The sequence below is a fragment of the Phaseolus vulgaris genome, chromosome 1 (assembly GCF_051622355.1).
Source record: "Phaseolus vulgaris cultivar YP4 chromosome 1, ASM5162235v1, whole genome shotgun sequence".
NCBI classification, from domain to species: domain Eukaryota; kingdom Viridiplantae; phylum Streptophyta; class Magnoliopsida; order Fabales; family Fabaceae; genus Phaseolus; species Phaseolus vulgaris.
Genome location: NC_143498.1, coordinates 9,695,054 through 9,717,000, shown reverse-complemented (window position 1 = coordinate 9,717,000; position 21,947 = coordinate 9,695,054). Strand labels below are relative to the sequence as shown.

Below are 21,947 nucleotides of genomic sequence, written 5' to 3'. Positions count from 1 at the left end.
ACACGATAGTGCATTAACTAACTTGGAGATCAAACTCCATATACTTTATCTTAGAAAACTCCATTACCAAAATAGTAGAGAAAATGAACTCTTAATAATTTACCCTTAAATCTACATTAAGAAATGGCCAACAAATATAAAATCTTTAACTTTAAAGTCTTTCAAAACTTTTGGTTAAAACAACAAATTATATTACTTAATCCAAAATAATGTCATTTTTTTATAAAAGCTTCCATGTTAGGCATTACTATGCAACTTGACATCTCAGTTATACTAACACATCAAGCAACAACAATCATTTGTCATCACATGAAAAAAATATTATTAAATATATATATATATATATATAAATATGGGGAGATTAGACCAAAACTCATATGTTAACAAAAACAATACATAGGTAGACTATAAATATTCATAAATAATTCTAAGCACAAACTAGATGAGAGTCTATTATACTAATGAAATGATTCTCTATTAATAAATCCAAAATAATGTCATTATTAGTGATAAATATCATCTTGAAAACCAAATTATATATATATATATATATATATTGTATTACATAAATTGAAATATTTTATTTATTTTCGAAATTAATTAATTTTGAATACCTCATCAATAAAAATTAGAATTTTAAATTAAAGAAAAAAAAGTGAAAAAAAACAATAATTAAAGTTGTACCTAAATTAAATAAGCTTATAAGGTATCTATATATGTTACGTTAGTTTTTATTTTGTAACTCGTTTGTTTGTTGATCATTTCAAAGTATAAATGTGAAAATATATAAATCACTGCTATATTTTATTTCATTTTTAATTTATGAAAAATGACGTCGTCTTGACTTACTGATATTTGTAATTATTGACCATTTCATTAAAAAAAAGAATAATATTGACATGTCCAACAAAATACAATTATGGAAAAAAAAAATGCACATCAACACTCACATAGTTGTGCATGGATTATTATAGGCATGGAGTTTTATGATATAAACATTTTTGTTAAAATGATGGAGGCTATAGAAAATGTAAAGTGTAAAATGAGTTGGTTGAAATAATGTACCAATATAACTATTATATATAAATATATGTAAAAATTGGCATAGAGTTCTGAAACATTTTAATTGGGTAAGATATTGTTTGTGGATAGATACTAAAAATAGACGTAAAAGTCTCACTGTTAATATTTTTTTCAAAATTTTGAGTGCATCAATTAAAGTTAATAACGTGAAAATTGTAAGAGAAATGTTTTAGTATAATTAAAATGGAAGAAATTACAAAAGTAAATAAAAAAAAAAGAAAAAGGAGAATTAAAGGAGGGAACTGAATCAAATTAGAAGTGAGAATAGATGCGAGAAAAATAAATAAATAATTGTTACAATATTTAATTTTCTATTGTGAATTATTGGGCTTTGTTTCTTTGCCCCAACTTTTCTTTTCTATTTTAGTTAGGTCTTAATCTTTCTCTTATATATACACCATGTATTTTACTCTTTAATATACAAGTAAATAAAAGTTTATTTTATATATAGTTTTCTCTACCAGTAGGGTTTATCAAAACCTTTTTTCATTACGATTACGTACAATTACGTACACTACATTAAAGCATCACATCAGGCAAGGAATATTCATCATCTTCATTTACTGTAATATGGTATCAGAGCCATTTAAAGCCTATCCTAGCGAATGTTTGTTGGGCCTATCGTGCCACCCGCTATCGGGCCGCTATCGGACCACCCATAATATATAGTCCCACGCACGAGTTGACCGTCTCGGTGTGAGGGGGTGTGTTGGAGATCCCACATCGACTAGAGATTAGGACTTTCATTAGTGGGTGCAAACCTCACCCCACGAGCCGGTTTTATGGGGTTGAGTTAGGCTTAAAGTCCACTTTGTAATATGGTATCAGAGCTCTTCGAATGAAGAGCTCTACTGCGCTTCTCTCTGATATTTATTTCCCTCTTTGCTGTTCTTGGTTTTTTTTTTCTTTCTTTAAATCCTTGTAGGCGATGGCTAATGCAAATCCCACACCGGCTTCCTCTTCAAATGGAAACCCTACACTGATGTCCCTTTTAGAACAGCCGATGAACAATTTCCTATACTTACACCCAAGCGAGAATCCCGTAGCTTCGTTGGTGTCGCCTGTTCTTGATTCAACAAACTACCATTCGTGGAGTCGGTCCTTCATCACTGCTCTTAGTGCCAAGAACAAAGTGGAGTTCATACTTGGCTCACACCCGTGCCCACAAAGGGATGATCCCACTTTCTCGTCTTGGACACGTTGTAACAACATGGTTGTCTCTTGGTTAGTACACTCTGTTTCAATCCCTATTAGGCAAAGCATTGTTTGGATGGACATAGCCTTTGACATCTGGAATGATTTAAAAGTTAGATATTCACAAGGGGATTTATCTCGCATTTCTGATTTGCAATTTGAATCTATTTCTTTAAACCAGGGGATATGCCTGTCACAGAGTATTTTACAAAATTGCGTATTATTTGGGATGAATTAGAGAATTTTAGACCTAATCCTGTGTGCACATGCCCAGTAAAATGTTCTTGTTCTGTCATTTCTATTATAAATCAAAGAAAATGTGAGGATCGTGCTATGCAATTTTTAAGAGGATTAAATGATCAGTATAAAAATATATGTTCTCATGTTTTGCTCATGGATCCCATTCCTGCCATATCCAAAAAATTTTCCTTGGTGGTTCAACAAGAGAGACAATTATCCACTGTTGTTCCTGCCCCCCTAGTCTTCATAGTCTTAATAGTAGTCGCACTACTACATGCAATTTTTGTGGTAAATACGGTCATACTGAAGTTGTTTGTTTTCGAAAAGTGGGTTTTCCTTCTGGTGATGTTAAAACCTCAAAGTTTTCTTCTACTAGAAAAAATTGCACTTTTTGTAATCGTCTTGGCCACACTGTCGACACATGTTATAAAAAGCATGGGTTTCCTCCTGGCTACAAATCCATCAATAGGACATCCCAAGCCAACAATATGTTTACTACTAACTCTTCTTCTGAGTCTTTTTCTAAAGAACAGGATGTAAAGGGGATTCAGCTTACATCACAACAGTGTCAATTCCTGACCAACATTTTGCGTCAGCAAAACCTTGAGGATCCTGTCCCTCACGCTCAAATTAATCAAGTCGGAACCTTTTCGACGGGCAAAATCACCAATACCGAGCAGTCTTCAACGGGTAAGTTTTTCTCTTCACTATCTGCTATAAAAGAATCTTGGCTTGTTGATTCTGGTGCCACTGATCATGTTTGCCACAATTTGAGCGCTTTTACTACTTGGACTAAAATCAAACTTGTTTTAATTAGTCTCCCAAATGGTCAAACTGTTTATGCCACATATTCTGTACACTTTTCGGCCAAGTTTTATTTGTCTGATGTGTTATATGTGCCTCATTTTCAATTAAACTTAATATCTGTTTCTAAACTCACACACCAACTTAAATGCACTTTAACTTTCACTTTAACTCACTGCATTATACAGGACAATCTCACCCAAGAGAGGATTGGTACAGTTGAAGCCACTGGTGGCTTGTACCCTGTCACTACCTTGCCTGCTTCTAATCGCTCTAAACCACATAACTTTGCTCCTCTTATTAATTGTAATATCACGGACAAAACACTGTGGCACTATAGATTGGGGCACCCTTCACATGAAAGATTACATGTCTTACGTAAACAATACCCTTTTATTACTATTGATACTCATCATGTATGTGACACTTGTAGTCGTGCAAAACAGAGAAAACTTCCTTTCACTTTAAGTACTACTGCTACCTCTACTATTTTTGATCTTGTACACTTTGATATTTGGGGACCCTGTTCCATAACTTCTATGCAAGGTTTTCATTATTTCTTAACTATTGTTGATAATTACTCGCGTTATACTTGGGTTATTTTGTTGCATAATAAATCTGAAGTGCGTTCGCACATCATTAACTTCACTGTTTTTGTTCAAAATCATTTCCAAACTAATATCAAAACGATTCGTACTGACAATGGTGTTGAGTTTGCTATGTCCAGTTTTTATGCTTCAAAGGGAATTATACATCAAATATCTTGTGTTGAAACACCACAACAAAATGGCATTGTGGAACGTAAACATCAACACATACTAAATGTAACCAGGGTCTTACTTTTTCAAGCAAATCTTCCTCCTATTTTTTGGGAATTTGCTGTAAATCATGTTGTTTTCTTAATAAATTCTATTCCTACTCCATTACTTAATAACATCACTCCTCATGAACAATTGTTTGGAAAACCGTATGACATTTCTTTTTTAAAAGTGTTTGGTTGCCTATGTTATGCTAGTACTATTACTGCACATAGGAAGAAATTAGATGATAGATCTATCAAAGGTATTTTTCTTGGTTTCCCGCAAAATACAAAAGGTTATATTGTCTTAAATTTAAAGTTTCATCGCATAGAGATATCAAGACATGTAATCTTTCATGAAACCCATTTTCCATATAAATTGGATGGTGGCTTGCCTAGGGACCCCAACACTTTATCTCTCCCTATTTCTAACGCATATAATTCTGCTCTTGATTTTTTTTCTGATACTGCACCTCCTGCCGTGCCGTGTGCCTCTACTCCTGCATCTCTTGCCGAGTCGTGTGCCTCTACTCCTGCACCCAATACTGCCCCTCCATCAGCCTTATTATCCTTTGATCTTCCAACAAATAATGTCTCTGCTCCTGCATCCAACACTGCACCTCCACCAGCATCATCACCTCCTGCACCTCCAGGAAGCACCTCACCCCAATTTCCAAGAAGATCAACTCGTCCTCACCGACAGCCTGCCTATCTTGCTGATTTCCACACAGCAACCAACACTGTAAGTAGTAGATATCCTATTCATAATTACTTGTCTTACAATTCCTTATCTTCTAATTTTAGAAATATTATTTCCTCTATCAATTCTCATCTTGAACCTCGCACCTATACCGAAGCCTCCAAACATGCTTCTTGGCAATCTGCCATGCAAGTTGAGCTTCAAGCTCTTGCTGCTAACAATACTTGGCAACTTACCCCTCTCCCTCCAGGAAAGAAAACTATTGGTTGTAAATGGGTATATAAAATCAAATATCATTCTGATGGCACTGTTGAGCGCCACAAAGCTAGAGTTGTTGCCAAAGGGTTCACCCAAGTTGAAGGACTTGATTTATTAGACACTTTTGCACCTGTTGCTAAACTCACTACCGTTCGCCTTCTCCTTGCTATTGCCACTACCAAAAATTGGGTTTTAAAACAACTTGATGTCAATAATGCATTTCTTCACGGTGATCTCCATGAAGAGGTATACATGATCCCCCCACCTGGCCTCTCTCTTCCTTCTCCCCAGCATGTCTGCAAGCTTCAACGGTCTTTGTATGGTCTTCGTCAAGCTGGTCGTCAATGGTACGCAAAACTTTCTACTTTTCTTTTATCAAATAAGTACTCTATCTCTGTTGCTGACCACTCTCTTTTTCTTAAATATAATAATGATAAACTCACTGTTATTCTTGTTTATATTGATGACTTGGTCTTAACTGGTGATGACACGGAGGAAATCAATACAATTACTGCATCCCTTCACCATCACTTCAAGATAAAAAATTTAGGTAATCTCACTTACTTTTTGGGACTGGAAATTGCTCGCAACAGTACTGGTCTTCATTTAAGTCAACGCAAGTATACTCTTGATCTCCTTCAAGAAACTGGCATGCTTGACTCTGCACCTGTGGCCACTCCTATGACTCACACCTCCCGTCTCTCTCCCGACCAAGGCTCACCTCTCGATGCTGATGCCACTTCCCAGTATAGAAGACTCATTGGACGTCTAATTTACTTAACCAACACGCGACAGACATCGCCTTCGCTGTCCACAATTTAAGCCAATTCATATTTGCACCCACAACTCATCATCAGCAAGCTGTCTCCCGTCTTTTGCGTTACCTCAAAGGCACCCTTGGTGAAGGACTATATTTTTCTCACACTAGTTCACTTCACCTTTGTGGTTTTAGTGACTCTGACTGGGCAACATGCCCTATCACACGCAAATCTGTCACTGGATATTCCATCTACTTAGGAGACTCCCTAATATCATGGAAATAAAAAAAGCAACCAACTATCTCTCGCAGCTCCTCTGAAGCCGAGTATAAAGCACTTGTCACCACCACATGTGAGCTACAATGGTTGTCTTACCTCCTTCAGAATTTACATCTTCCTCTCTCCCAGCCTGCAACCCTGTATTGTGACAACAAATCTGCCCTTCAAATAGCTTCCCATCAAGTTTTTCATGAACGAACCAAGGACATCGAAATTGATTGCCACGTGAAAAACTTAACTCTGGTCTGCCCATTACCTCTGCAATGCAAGTTGCTGACATATTCACCAAACCCCTTGCTTCCGCACAGTTCTCTACTCTCAAATCCAAGCTGGGTCTGACAAATATCTACTCCCCAGCTTGAGGGAGTGTTACAATATTTAATTTTCTATTGTAAATTATTGGGCTTCGTTTCTTTGGCCCAACTTTCCTTTTCTATTTTAGTTAGGTCTTAATCTTTCTCTTATATATACACCATGTATTTTACTCTTTAATATACAAGTGAATAAAAGTTTATTTTATATTTAGTTTTCTCTATCAAAACCTTTTTTCATTACGATTACGAACAATTACGTACACTACATTAAAGCATCATATCAGGCAAGGAATATTCATCATCTTCATTTACTGTAAAAAAAAAATAAAGGAGAACTAAAGGAGGGAACTGAATCAAATTAGAAGTGAGAATAGATGCGAGAAAAATAAATAAATAATAGTAACATTTTTAATTGTTAATCATAGGAAAAAATTAATTTACTTTTGTTTCAATTTCATTCTTTTTATTTTAGGAAAACTTTTTCTTGTCACCATAAATAATAAAAAACATATACTTCATACCTCTTTATAATAATATAATAATATTTTTAATTAATAAATAAATAAAAATATAAAAATATAAATTTATTACTATGTGCCTGAAAATTATTTATCGGGGCACGAGACAGCGCAACTCCAAATTTAAAGCGCGCCAAGATGGATCACGCTGTCCGTGTGGCCACATAGATGCATCTTACCAACTTCTTTAAATTATTTGTCTAGATATTTTTTTATTTAATCTGAGTAAAAATCAGATTGATTATTTTGTCTGAATTGATGCATATTAATCTTTAAGAGGGTTCATTAAGAAAGAGGGATTTGAAGATATATCTTTGCAAACATTTTTTCAATGTTTTTATTAAAGAAAACCTAATAACATATATGATCGATAAACATGTTTGAATATTTATTTTATCCTTAGCTCTTTTAGTCCAAAGGATCATGTGAGATGCAAATTTACAATTCAAATAAATCACTTGACTAACATGTATTCATTTTTACTTTAACAAGTGGTTAAATCATAGTTTTATTGTCCGACCAATCAATGTAGATGTAAATAAAATACTTAATTTAATATCATTTAGTAAAACATTTTTGTAAGTACTCACACATTAGCTTTCCTTCTTAAATTAGTATAGACCATGAAAACATGCAATATAAAGGAGGTAAGGAAGAGAGACAATATACAACATAATAATTTATATTGGTTCATCTGTAGCAATAGATTACATCCAGTTCTTGACCAATCAGTCAAATTCAACTGAGTAGGTTAATGTTGTGAAGTACATTTTGGGTTCATAGCCATTATTGACTAACTGCTTAAGTATTTTTGACACAAGTCATTTTTGACTTAATTGAGTATTTTTTTGGCTCGTAGTCACCCTTAACTAACCCCTTGAGTATTTCTTCCTCAAGGCACTCTTGGTTGACACTCATTATTCTTTACTCAAGCTACTCCTAACTAACCACGAGTATTCTTTACATCTAGCCACTCCTGGCTAACCGAGTATTCTTTTGGATCATAGTCACTTTTGGCTAACCCCATCAAGGAGTATTCTTTAGTCAAGTCACTTCTGACTAAACTTGAGTATTATTTGCTCTTTAGCCACTTCTGGCTAACATAGAAAATGTTGAAGTTTGAATGATCATTTGATCATTGAGTATAACTAATGGATAGTGTTTTCGTCTTTCGATGAATACAAGGTTGAGTTTTTTCTCTTAGTTTAGATTATTTCACACTCTAGGAAGATGTTACATCTTTCGATGAATGCAAGGTGAAAGTTTACTCTCCTAGGTGACTAAAGAGACACTTCTTGTGTTCTCTTCTAAGCTTTCATGGATCCATACATTTCTTTGCACTACTCCTACTCTAGGGTTTGAGATCCTTTTCTTAAGATTTGAGGATAACTTATCTTCTTGACACCATTTTGGCACAATACATTCTCTGCTCTCTTTTTTCTTCTTCTTGATGATAGACTTTACATAGTTGCTGGAAGAAGGTAGCCATTAAGAGATCATTTATAGTTGTTGAACAAGTTTAGTTCTTCTTTTATGTCTTACTTAAGTCTGATGAACTTTAATTTGACATTTGCATTTAATGCACCTTATGTTTTTCTTCTTTATGCAATATCTTGAATGATTGACAATACACACTTTCCTCGATGGCATAACCTTTTGTACCATCTTTGCACACCGTACAAGGCAAGTAGCTGGGCAAAAATTTGAAAGTAGTTATGTCAGAAGAGTTAGTGGTCTTTGTAGCTTTAGCTCATTCCCAAGAGATATTTGAACGTTGTTTAACACGAGTCTTCTTATGGATAGATCTAAGAGGTAATTTCTTTGAAATAATATCAAGTTTCAAGAATATTTTTTGATCTTGCGTTAGCTTGGAATCTACATTTATCTTATTATTTGATACTCTTTCACTTCTTCAGCGAATATTCTGAATAATCTGGGTTACTCCTTATGCTTATCAGATGAAGTGAAAACTCACTTTAATGTTCTTTTGTGTGCTCTTCAATCTTCAAATGACAACTATTGTGATTGATCAACAATTTCTTTTATCTGAAAAACAATATACTTCATTTTATATACTTTATTGATTTAAACACTTAATTATAAATGTAGGATGTTAAATGCCGTATTTATCTTTTCATTCGATGAATAAACAGTTAACTAATATTAAAGACGACAGTAGTGTTTTTCAACTAAAAGAAATAATCTTCTTATCAAAATCAAAAGTGAGTGATACCAACTAAACCATTTTTTGAGACATTAAACAAGATTGAGGCATGTAGATTATTAAAACAAAGTTAAAAACAGTAGAAAATTTTCTGGACAGCACAAACAAACAGCATAACATGAACGACGACGGAACCTACTAAAATTCTACAGGATAACAGAACACAAGAGTTTTGCTATTCTGAGTTACCATTACCAGTATAGTTCACTTTTATGTTAAATTGCTTTTATTTTGTTTTTTTTCTCTCTTCTCGGTTTAAGATTCCGAACGAGAGTATCTTTTCAGCCACTCACTCATTCTACTTACTTGTCACCATTTCTTGCACCCAACACGACACAATAACTACACAACACAAGTTATCCCTGGAATAAAACATGTTCTCATTTCTGGTCTTAGCACCGAACTGAGATCCACACTTACATCTCTTCTTCTCTTTCACACACTCGAACCAAATGAAGTCCCTATGCTCCATGGATTTTCTCAAAACCTCTTCATCTGTTAGAATCACCGCCCTCACACTCTTCTCTCTTACCCTCTTTCTCTTCCTCTTCACACATTTGTCCCCCACCTCTTCTTCTTCCTTCGCCTTCTCCTCTTCTGCCGCCGTTGATGCACCCGAGCTGGAGCAGCCACCACCTTCTCCCCCCCCTCCTCCTCCTCCTCCACCTACTCTTCCGAGTTCGCCGGTGATGGCGTCGCATCTGCCGGGTTCGAAAGTTTTTAGTGAGCCGCCGTTACCGCCGGTGGAGCGGATGGGGGTGTTGGACGGGAACGGCGTGATGACGGAGGATTTCAAAGTGGGGGAATTAGATCCGGGTTTTGAGGAGGAATGGGGGAACGGCAGTGCTTTTGTAAAGGAGAGTGGTGGTGTGAGGGAGAAAGTGAAGAAGTATAAGGTGTGTGATGTGAGAATGGTGGATTATGTGCCGTGTTTGGATAACGAGAAAGCGATGAAGAAGTTGGAAGGGAGCGTGAGAGGGGAGAAGTACGAGCGGCATTGCCCTCAAGAAGGGATGGGCCTCAACTGTCTAGTGCCGCCGCCCAAGGGTTACCGGAGGCCCGTAGTTTGGCCCAAAAGCAGAGACGAGGTACATGCTCTGTAAGTTTTTTGTTTCTTTGTGAAAGGTTGTTTTTTTTTTTGTCTTCTTTCTTTGAGTGGTTGGTCAGATGCATTTGGGTTTTGGTGAGTAGTGTTTTTGATGAAATGACTGATTAGTTAGCACGGTTTTTTTGCATGGATGGTCATTGGTCAGGGACAGCTTGCGAACATGTTTAGTTTTTGTTTTATGTCAAAGGTTGTTTTGTCTAACGTCCCTGGTGAATTTGAGGAGGGGTGTTTGGTTGTAGTTTTGGTGAGTGGGGATTTTGAAAGGGTTAATAAGTTGACACATTTTATTGCATGGATGCCCTTGGCCAAGTACAGGTCGCCAACATGTTTAGTTTTTGTTTCATGTTAATGGTTGTTTTGTCTTCTCTAGGTGGTGAATTTGAGGGGGTGTGTTTGGTTGTTGCTTTGGTGAGCTTCGAAAGAGTTAATTAGTTAGCACGCTGGATATGGATGACCATTGAAGGCTTGTGAACACATTCTACGATAATATGTATTTTGTTCAAGGAGAATGCGAAGTGCTAACCTATAAGGGTACGAGTTAAGGATAAAGGTGGAAGGTTTTCGTGGGAAAGTATACCAATGCACCCCTCTAAGTGATTTTCTATATAAAAAATAGAATGTATTTAATAATTGTTTAACCAATGAACTTGATAGTGGAAGCCTTTTATGAAATGAAAAAATACATAATTTTTGTTGAGATACTTATTGGTGTTTTAACGAGAAGCTAAAATGAATGAGCAGGAGATGAACAGTATTGGGATCGTGGAATTTGCTTTCCTTTTAATCGGAATCTACATCATCAGGATAATCTAGAAAAGGAAATTTTTAATCTGGAGTCTTAAGCACCAATAAGAAGAATGTATTAAATGATTTTTAGTCATGTGAAGAGTGAGAGAGGGAGACCAAGGACTTTAGAAGAAATTGTAATGAGTAATCTTACGGTAAATAATATTCCTAAGAATTTGGTTTTTAACTGAATCCAATAGCACTGTGTGATCCATGTAGCCAGTCTAACCTAGTAGGATAAGACTTTAGTTTGTTAGTCTTTGGCATGTTCAGTTTTGATTTATATCTTAATTAGATGCTGGGAGCTGAATCTGATTTTGTGGTCAAATTTGCTGAATTTTTTCTTAACCATGAACATTAAATTTTATATCATCTCACACTTTTCAATTGGTTTGGATTGGGAAGAAAGGGTTTGATAACTTATGTTTAATTACAGGTTTGGTTCGGTAATGTACCCCATACACGTTTGGTTGAGGACAAAGGTGGCCAAAATTGGATATCAATAAAGAATGATAAATTTGTTTTTCCTGGTGGTGGAACTCAATTTATACATGGTGCAGATAAATACCTGGATCAGATTTCTGAGGTTAGTCTCTTATTTAAATTTGTTCTAATATTTGTTGCTGACATATTGAGAGCATTTTGAAATTGAATGTGCAGATGGTTCCTGACATTTCATTTGGTAACAATATCAGAGTTGCATTAGATATTGGCTGTGGAGTGGCAAGTTTTGGTGCCTTTTTGATGCAACGTAATGTGACCACTCTTTCAATAGCTCCAAAAGATGTTCATGAAAATCAGATTCAATTTGCGCTTGAGCGAGGTGTGCCTGCAATGGCAGCTGTATTTGCTACACAACGTTTGTTATTCCCAAGCCAGGCATTTGATCTCATCCATTGTTCAAGATGCAGAATTAATTGGACTCGTGATGGTACTTCCTCTCTATTTAAACTTTTGATCTCTCATTGTTCATCTCCTAACTATTCTATGGTTTTTTAAAGTTTATATGAAAACATGTTGCACCTGGTCACTGAAACAATTCTTTGCAGATAGGGGCTTGTGCTGGTTGTATAATGCCATCTTGTAAGATGGTGGCTATGAGGGATGTCAATTGTTTGTTTTTGTGCATAAGGGTAGTGATAGGGCTTAATATCAATAGGGGGCAGCATTAGGTAATAGAGGATGTAGTGGTTGTGGGGACGATTTGGGAGTAGGCCACCGGGTGTGGAAAAGACATTGAAATTCATTGATGAGAGTTATGAGGGCATGATTTGTAGTGGAGAAGGGGGACTTATGGTCAATGTGATGATAAGTGAGCAAGTGTAGAGATGCAATGGAGTCTATGTGTATAAGTGAGGGATTTGGTGGAAAGATGTTATTGTGGGGTAGTTCGAGGTAGATCCGAAAAGGGTAATATGGGAGTTGTAATGGGTGAAAGAAAGCATGGGAGTGCAAAAATCAGCTTTCATGGGGCCTAAGGATTGCAACCAATCCATGTATTTGGTGGGTTTGGGAGGCATGGAGGTGGGCAATGAAAACACTAATTTGGTACGAAGTGCACAGTAGGTTAAGGAAAACAGAAAGAGGAAAACTTATAAAATGCTTAGCAGAGATAATACATGACAGCTCATTGTAGTAGTCAAATGATATCCTTGAGCCATGTATATGTGTATAGGAGACAGCCCACTATCATTTGCTGTTTTCGACCAGCAATGTGACTAAAACAATTTACACAAGTATTTGAGCTACCCTATGCAATGAATTGTTCTCAGAATAAGAAGTATCCAAGGTTAAATATAGTGACTCAATGAACTTGAGAAAAAATATCTAAAAGTTGAATAACAATTATGCTTAAGGCTTTAGTTCTTTGTTCTGATATTCTGTTTTTATATGGCTTTAATGGAGATGGAATTTTGCTTCTTGAGGCCAACAGGCTCCTGAGGGCAGGTGGCTACTTTGTCTGGGCAGCACAGCCTGTTTACAAACATGAAGAGACCCTTCAAGAGCAATGGAAAGGTAGCCCATAATTTCTGTGTTTACCTAACAGCAGTACTATTTTCAATGGGTAATGGGTTGATATATACTTAAATGTTAAGGGTAACTATTTTCTCACTCTATTCTTTCTGTAATCCATACTACAACATGATATGGTATAAATGACCTAGATCTTCGTATATTGACATGAGATATTTAGTTTTAAACCCCATGGTCTTTGGACTTAACAGAAATGGAGAACTTGACAACTAGCATTTGTTGGGAACTTGTACAAAAGGAGGGTTATATTGCTATATGGCGGAAACCTATGAACAATAGCTGCTACCTTAGTCGAGACATGGCTGTGCATCCTCCATTATGTGAGTCCAATGATGATCCAGATAATGTTTGGTATGACGCCGTATATATTGTTTAATTTAGCCATATATCTCTCATCTGTGGTCTTCATTATTACGTGAACTGGAATGTAAGAAACAAGAGTCAGAGATGTTAAAAGATTGATTGTCATCCCAAAACAGTTTCTTTGAAGTTATAATGGAAAAAATGTTTCATCTTTGACCTTCTATATGCATTCATACAGTAATAGTTTGACTTTTCAATTAGAATTTTATGCATGCATTACGTTACAACCACAAAAAAACAGTACTTATGATAGCCACAAAACAATTTGCAGGTATGTCAATCTTAAGGCTTGCATCACTCAATTACCTAGTAATGGATTTGGAGCAAATGTTACAGAGTGGCCTTTGCGTCTCCATGAACCACCAAAAAGGCTCCAAAGCATCCAATTGGATGCCATTGTATCGAGAGATGAACTTTTCCGGGCTGATACAAAATATTGGTTTGAAATAATAGAAAGTTATGTTCGGGCTTTCCGTTGGCAGGAATATAACCTGAGAAATGTAATGGACATGAGGGCAGGATTTGGAGGGTATGGGAGTGTTACTTTTCTTGTTTTCCTTATCTGATTTTTTGCTACATTTGCCAGTTATTAGGTTTCTATAGAATGATTGTCTGATCTTGCTGTTATGTATGTGTATATTATGACATTACTTTCACTCTGTAACTGCAGGGTTGCTGCTGCACTGCATGATCTCCATATTGACTGTTGGGTTATGAATGTTGTCCCTGTTAGTGGATTCAATACCTTGCCAGTTATATATGACCGTGGGCTGATAGGAGTTGTGCATGATTGGTACGTGATTTTGTCTGTGCGTTTATGCTTCTTCACGATTGATTTACGTTTTAGCAAGTGTATATTATGAAAGGTGATATGTGAATGTGCTTTTATGTCTTATCTAAGTGACTTGAGAGCACACTAAGAATTTGGAGTCATTTGAGCATAACAAGCAATTAATCACATACTTCCAGAATGAGATCTAAACTATTTATTCTACTTTTGAAACCAGTTGCCAAATAATTTCATATGTGTCTGTTTATTTTCTTAATTTTTACCGAGTAGGGATTTCTTTCCTTGACAGGTGTGAACCATTTGACACCTACCCTAGAACATATGATCTGCTGCATTCCGCAGGTCTTTTCTCTGTTGAAAAAAAGAGGTGTGTATCACACTATACTTCTTTCTCTATAGACACCTACGATTATTAGTGTTTGATAAACTAATTGTTTCTCAGGAAAAGGTGTAACATCTCAACCATTATGCTTGAGATGGATCGGATGCTAAGACCAGGAGGGCGTGTATATATTCGTGACACCACATTTGTTATTGGTGAACTTAAAGAAATTGCAACTGCATTGGGATGGTCAAGTTCCCTAAATGATGTAGGAGAGGGTCCCTATTCAAGTTGGAAGATATTAAGGTCTGAGAAACCATTCTGAATTGCCCAATTGTGTCAGCAACATTTTGAAGAAATGTTTGTAACAACCATATATTGGCTCCTGCAACCAGAACATGGTACTCCACTTGATATCTCATTCTGTGCCAGAAATGTGGCAAAACTAACCCTGTCCATGCAAGTTTTTAAGAAAATCATGTATTTGTCAAAAGTGGTAGTCTTCATACTCTGTTGAATCCCTACTAAAGAGTTTTCTTCTTAAACACTTCACTCACACAAAGAAGAAGAATATTTTCCTTGTATCAATCACTACAGTATTGGTTAATATTTTTAGGTGATAATTTTGTGTAATTGATCCACGTGTGATGTAAGTTATAGTGTATACTAGACCAAATGCTTGAAAGTTGTTTATTATGTGACAATAAAGCTTCACCTGTAATATGCTGTGTTCCCTCCCTCCCTCCCACAAGCCAGGGTTTGATAGTGTTGTTGTGACAAGATGTTTTGTTAAGGGAAATTAGCTACTTAGAAACAATCTCTATAGAGTATCATTGTATCTCTTATTCCTTTATTCCATATACAATGAGTTACTTTATTGGTATTCTTCTACTATTCTTTTAGCTCTATGATGTGTTGTTCCATCTTCTCAGTTTTCCTATAATGGCTGAATGTTCGAAATCATAAGCAGAGATACTAATAACATTACTGTGTTTTGGCACACCTTATTGTTATTTTGGACTAAATGAAGATGTTTTTTTGTGACTCCATGTTTCAGTTTTATGTTTGTCTTTGGACTAATGGAAAAGATCAAATAAGGTAGAACAAAATGTTGTAGTATTATATTTCACTATTTCAATTTCATATTTTTAATTATTTCCTTTCCCTCTTATTCGTGAGCTAGCATTCAATCAATGAAATTTCTAAATAAGGAAATGGTAGCTTTGTCTTATTCAATTCTATTGATTTTACTAACAAATAAAATATCTTTATTATACTTAACTTTTCTAAGTTTTATCACACCCTATTAGATTTTACTCACTAAAAAATTTGACAGAATGTAGGAACATATATGAAAGTGTTAAAACAAACGCCTACACTTGAAGTAGAAAAAGTGAAGGGTGTTTCTTTATACATCTCGTCAAACTTCTTTCTGCAATATATTAATTAGATAAAATGATTAAAATATTTTATCTAATTAGTCACCATTCCACATATTCTTTAAAAAATTTATTTAAAAAACACATTATATTTGGAAAGTTATTCTGAAAATTATGTTTTAGAAAACATTTTTCATTAATATATTTCATGAATTTCGAAAAATATGTTACAGAAATATTTCCATAATAAGAATTCAGAAGTTATTTTAAAAAATGGTAAAACAGTTTTTTAAGAATTAATGGAGTGTGGGAAGAATTAATGGAGGTGCACGAATAAACATCCAAAAGGGAAAAATGATGTGACTCAATGTCAAAATTGATTTGATAAACAAACGAACATAGTTTTAATAAAATAATAATATTTTAGTATATTTCATTTATTATTTTAAAAATAGGTTGAGCAATAAATCTAGTTAAAACTTATTTGGATGGTAAACTAAACAAGTTGAAGAATGGTCCAATAAAACCATTTTTTTTTCTTGTTTTGACTTGTTTAAGGAATTTTTCAGGTTGTTCTACTATGTCAAACCATTTTGTCACATCAAAACTCACTTGAAGGTTTTTACTTTTAGTGGTCCTACGCAATGACATTAGGTAATAATTTAAACATTCTTCAGAGCAACTTGCATTGGGTTTCAGATACTATTTAAAAAAGTTTATTACTTATTTTTGTTTATTTTTACTTCAAGGTAAATAGTTCATTTGCTTTTTTAATTTGAAACAATAAATATTGTAAAAAAACTATTGTAACTGTTTTTTTTTTAAATATAACAAATTATGTTGATCGTCAATAATTTAATATAACCTGTAGGTCGTTGAGTTAGGCAAATTTGACTTGTTTTTTTTTTTTAATTTGATATTAACAACAGAAAATAAGTATTAGGTACGTAAAATAGATTGGGCTATAAATAAAAAAAATCTTTTAATCTTAATATTTTGATTATTATATAAAAATTATTATTATAAGCTTGAATAATACATCTTAACAAGAATGGATCAATAGTTAGATAGAGGAGCTTGTTTTAAAATATGTAAAATTTAACACGGGACATGAAATCATATAATTGGTGAAACAATTTAAGTTAGATGTTGTTTTTGTTTAGTCGTGTTTTAGGCTTTTTTTTAAGTCATGATAAATGTCCTTCTATAATAAGATCTCAATTTGATCTTATATTTGTTTAAAAGAAGTTAATATAGTCGTTTTTGTTAATATTATTAAATTGATTAACAAAAGAGTTTGATATGATAATTGAAATATCTTCACAAAATTCATTGAAATATCTTCACAAGGAATGTTAAGAAGGGTAGTGTACAAAATCATGAGGTAAGACTTTAGATTTGGACTTTTGTAAACATTGTATTTTTCACAAAATTTGAATCTTCTTTTTGTAAGTGAGGTTGATGAGCATGATTATATTCATAGTTAATAGATTTAATTATATATTATGTGAATGTTTTAATTAATATTGTTCTAATTGGGTTTATTTGAGCCTTAATTTTTATTTATGTTAATTCAGTGTTTGTAATCCAAGTTGCTTATTTTGAATCAAAACAAGAAACAAGATTTGAGATAAAAAAAGATAGATAATTAAATATGTAATTATCTCAAAAATAAGAATTGAAAACTATTCTTTTGCAGGAATTTTCTCTCAAAATCCTGCAATTAAAGCTCCTTTACAAAACCCTTCAAAAATAGAGCAAATATACTTTGAAGATATTATTCAAGAAAATCTTCTGCAATATCTGTTACAATAGTGTTGGAATCAATTACAATCAATGCCCAAATCTGAAGAAAAAATTGGAAACAATATATGTAGAAGAGAAGCAAGAATAAATTTGAGACTGATAGAGAATGAAGATATTTGTTTAATAATTTGAAATAGGAAAAGGAAAATTTGATAATTGTAAAACAATATCATGAGGTAGATTTTGAATCTGACTTTGTGCAAAGATTATAAAAAGACTTTAAAGAAAGAAAGGAGCATTTGGATCGCATCTCATAGCCACACAACACACTTTAAACCTAGTCTTATTTTCTTTTTTGTATTGTTGTGTTTTTCCTCCACATCGAAGGTGATGACCCCTTTTTTATGGCAAGTGTATCAAGTCAGAAGTAATAATTTGTCCCTAAGAACGGATATCAAATCCACGAACAATTATTTAAAATCCTAATAGTAGCATTCATTAAGTATAAGAACATGTAAAATAATTTGATTTGATTTGATACTGACAATAGTTTGTGTGAAAATTAAATAAAAACAAAATAAATGAGTAAAATAATTCAATTAATTGAAAATGAGGTTAATACTTTTCACTCATCTGTAGTTTAAAACATATAACATTCCATCTTGATTGATATTGATAAACATATAAAAATCATTCATATCGATTCCTCACATATTTATAAAAACTCAAAATATGTTATAAAGCAATCAACATTGTATTCAACTAAGTTAAGCATCATCATTTAGGTCAAATGCTTAGAAGTACTTTCTAGTGAAATCTAAGGATCAAAATCATGAACAGTTTGAAGCTTTGAGAATAAAATGATAATACCAATCATCAACCAAGAATTGAATATTATAGATAAATATCACCTCAATACACAAGAGTTTGAACAGATTACTCTCAATTCCAAAGAAAAGAATTAACCACTCACGGTGGCTATTATAAGCATGAACAACAAGAAAAGAAGATCCAAAGCATTTCTCCTTGACAATTATCTCCTTTAGGGTTTTCTTCCTTTGTTCATCCTCATGATGTCTAGGGTTATGACTCACACATTCTATTTAACCTAATTGGGTTTGGACTGAGTGACATCTTTATTCATGATATATTCATATGCTTCATCTCTCCTTAAATTTTGGATAATAACACAAAATTTGGGAATAAATCATTCTTATTCATTTCATAATTCAAACATATGTAAAAATGTTTAAATTCCTAAATTAGAGGTTAAAATGTAACTATTTTATCAATTAAAGTCCATAAGTGCCTATCTTCCTTTTTTATGAAATATTACTGAATTATGACATTTATCATAAGGCTAAACCCTTTTTGGTTGATTCCTTTGTAATTTCCCATTGAATTATGAGATTCTGATCAATAAAAGTTTTGTTTTTCAATTCTCTATAGTAGATATTTTAATCTTCTCATCTCTTGGAAAACTGGTTTTTGTGAGAGATTGTACTTGAATGAATGATTGAGAGTCTTCCTTGTCTTAAATTTTAGTTTCTTAGTTAGTTCGCATTGTTATGATTAATTTTTTGGGCACATGATTCAAGAGAGAGGAGAGAAATATCTCATTAGTACACGCATGGGTACAATATTGATTACATAAGTAAACACATGTTTTACTGATAAGATTCAATTGAATTGGATTAACACGTGTTTGATTTAATTTAATCCTATGTGATAATTGAAGGGTGATAATCTTTAGATAACCTGTGAAGAACTCATTGATGGAGGAACTTAGGAGTCAACTTGCGTTCTATACTGTTTTAAATTCATCTTTAATATTTTCTTGGTTAACAATCACAACCCTATTTCCTTTACCGTTATTGATAATTTCCATTACTTGAAGATAGGGTTCAAATTCTGTTAATTGGATTCACTATATGATTTGTTTGAGAGACGACTTTGGACCATCTAACCATTATCATTTCTATGGCATTAAACAAGTCTATCATTGTGTTAAACAAACTACATTGGAATATTTTTAATTTTATTGCAAAATGACAACTATCAAATGTTAACAAAATGTTTTTTCAAAATTTCTGAAGTCTTATTAACACCAAAGTAGCCCATAAGTCCAACTTCATGTGTTTCCTTTATAAGAAGTGTTCTTAAAATCCTTTACGAATACAAAAGTTTTTGTCTCTAAAAAACTATTCTTCATGAAAAATCCTTTGTAAGATCCTTAGGAATACTCTTGAAAAAATCATCATCATTTTGATACAACTCTTTAATGTGATCAAAATCCAAAATTTTTGTTTCTAAAGTGACAAACAAGGTGTCTTTTGAACAAAGCATATGACAAATGTTAGTTTGATCTTGCTTGGATTTGATCACATAAAAGGAATTGCTCAATGTACTCCACCTACTTTGCAAGGACCTAGCTAAGGCAGAAAGTTCCTTATCATAAGTGGAATAGTTAAGATGACTATCCTTTAACTTCTCACTAAATTATGTAATGGAGTGTCCTTCTTGAATCAAAACCACCCTTATTCCCACATTTGAAGCATCATAGAAAAGTTTGGAAATGACAAATGTGTCAAATGTTATTTCAAATTTTCAAAAGCCTCCCTTTGTTCATTTTTCCATTGAAAAGACACATTTTTCTTTAAAATCTCATTAAGGGGGAGGGTGGAGGGGGACAACAAGCGTGCTAACATCTTTTATGAACCTTTTGTAGAAACTAGCTAACCCATGAAAATATCTTATAACTAATATTTTCTTCATCCACTTGCACACCTTTGTTACTTATTATGAAACCTAGGAAATTTAAACTACTCATGTTTTAGGTGTGACAAAAACACCCTAGGCTGATGCACATGTTCATGCATGGTCATGCAAGAATATCATTAAAGTACACTACAATTTTTTTTTAATGAAAGATCTAAGACCATGATGCACGAGTCTCATGAATATACTAGATGTGTTTGTAAGTCCAAAAAGCATCACTAACTACTCATATAATCCAAACTCGGTCTTGAATGTTGTTTTTCGTTCATCTCCTTCTTTAACCCTTATGTGGTTGTACCCACTTTTAAGTCTATTTTTAAGAAGAACACTACTACCATAGAGTTTTTCTATAAAGTCATCTAGCTGGGGGATGATGTGTCTATTCTTGATAATGATATTGTTTATAGCCTTATAGTCCGTATACATTCTCCAAGTCCCATCTTTTTTAGGCACTAACATTACATGTATGATACATGGACTCATGCTTTCTCTATCCCAACCTTTGTCCATGAGTCTTTCCACTTATCTTTGAATCTCCTTAGTCAGCTCAGGATAACTCCTATAGGTAGGCCTATTAGGCAATGATGCTCAAGAAATAAGGTTTATTTGATGTTCAATACCTATTAAGGGAGGAAGTCTCTTTGGGGGATGTTGAAAAGGTTATCTAATCTAAGAGTTTTTCCATGCCTAAAGAAGGTGAAGGGGGAAGTTGGGAAGACAAGGAACAAATATTAGTGGGCAAAAGAAGATAAAAATACTTATGAGTTAGTTTTACCTTTTAGACTTCTTTGGATGAAACCCTGAGCATCTCTTTACCTTCTTCTCCTTTGCTTTTGGAGTGTGAATTTTCATTTTCGCTTTCTTTTCTAATCACCATTTGATCTTTTCTCACTTCTTTTGTAGTGAGAAACTTAAAGGAGTATTCTTACCTATTCTCTCAAATGTGAACCTGTTGGTTAGACCATCATGAGCTAAGTCTAGAATGCGCAATCTAGAGCAAAATCTATTACAATTGACCTTTAGGATTGTACAATTCACAACTACACTAAATATGAAATTACTATTTCAGATTATTCAATTCATAATACTTTCATATTGCACAATTTGGAAATAACTCAAATCCCAATTACACCTTTACTATTGCTTGAATAGGAAGCTAACTTCAACTTTCACCTCAACCAAAACTCTTTCTTGTCAAATTCAATGTTAAAAGTAAGAGTTCACAACAAGTAAAAATACCAATCCTTAACATCAATAAATGTTAAATGTTTTGAAGGTTAGATGAACTATAAAGCCAAAATAAAAAATAAAATATTAAAAAAAATGTAGGAGGAAAATATTAAAGTACACTAAGTGAATGCTTTCTGTGAAATTTTCATGGGCTTTCTGGAAGCCCGAGCCCAAGCCCAAGCAGAGCCACGTGACTCTTCGAATCATTTTAATTTTTTTTTAAGGAAAAGACCGAGAAAA

General features: G+C 33.8%; 1 protein-coding gene across 3 annotated transcripts; it reads left to right on the top strand.

Annotated features, from left to right (window-relative positions):
- Positions 1-9,268: 9,268 nt before the first annotated feature.
- On the top strand, positions 9,269-15,480 carry LOC137813474 (S-adenosyl-L-methionine-dependent methyltransferases superfamily protein). Of its 3 annotated transcripts, none has more exons than XM_068615754.2 (9): positions 9,269-10,259; positions 11,502-11,651; positions 11,726-11,996; positions 12,971-13,081; positions 13,291-13,450; positions 13,734-13,991; positions 14,133-14,255; positions 14,542-14,619; positions 14,695-15,480. In XM_068615754.2, exons 1-9 carry the CDS (start codon positions 9,624-9,626, stop codon positions 14,897-14,899), a joined length of 1,992 nt encoding a protein of 663 aa, XP_068471855.2. In that variant the 5' UTR covers positions 9,269-9,623; the 3' UTR covers positions 14,900-15,480. The 3 variants fall into 3 exon arrangements, 2 of the variants coding, with proteins under 2 accessions (XP_068471855.2, XP_090156118.1); XM_090299992.1 differs by having other exon boundaries at positions 9,459-10,270; XR_016519397.1 differs by having other exon boundaries at positions 9,479-10,259; positions 13,291-13,419.
- The last annotated feature ends 6,467 nt before the right edge of the window (positions 15,481-21,947 follow it).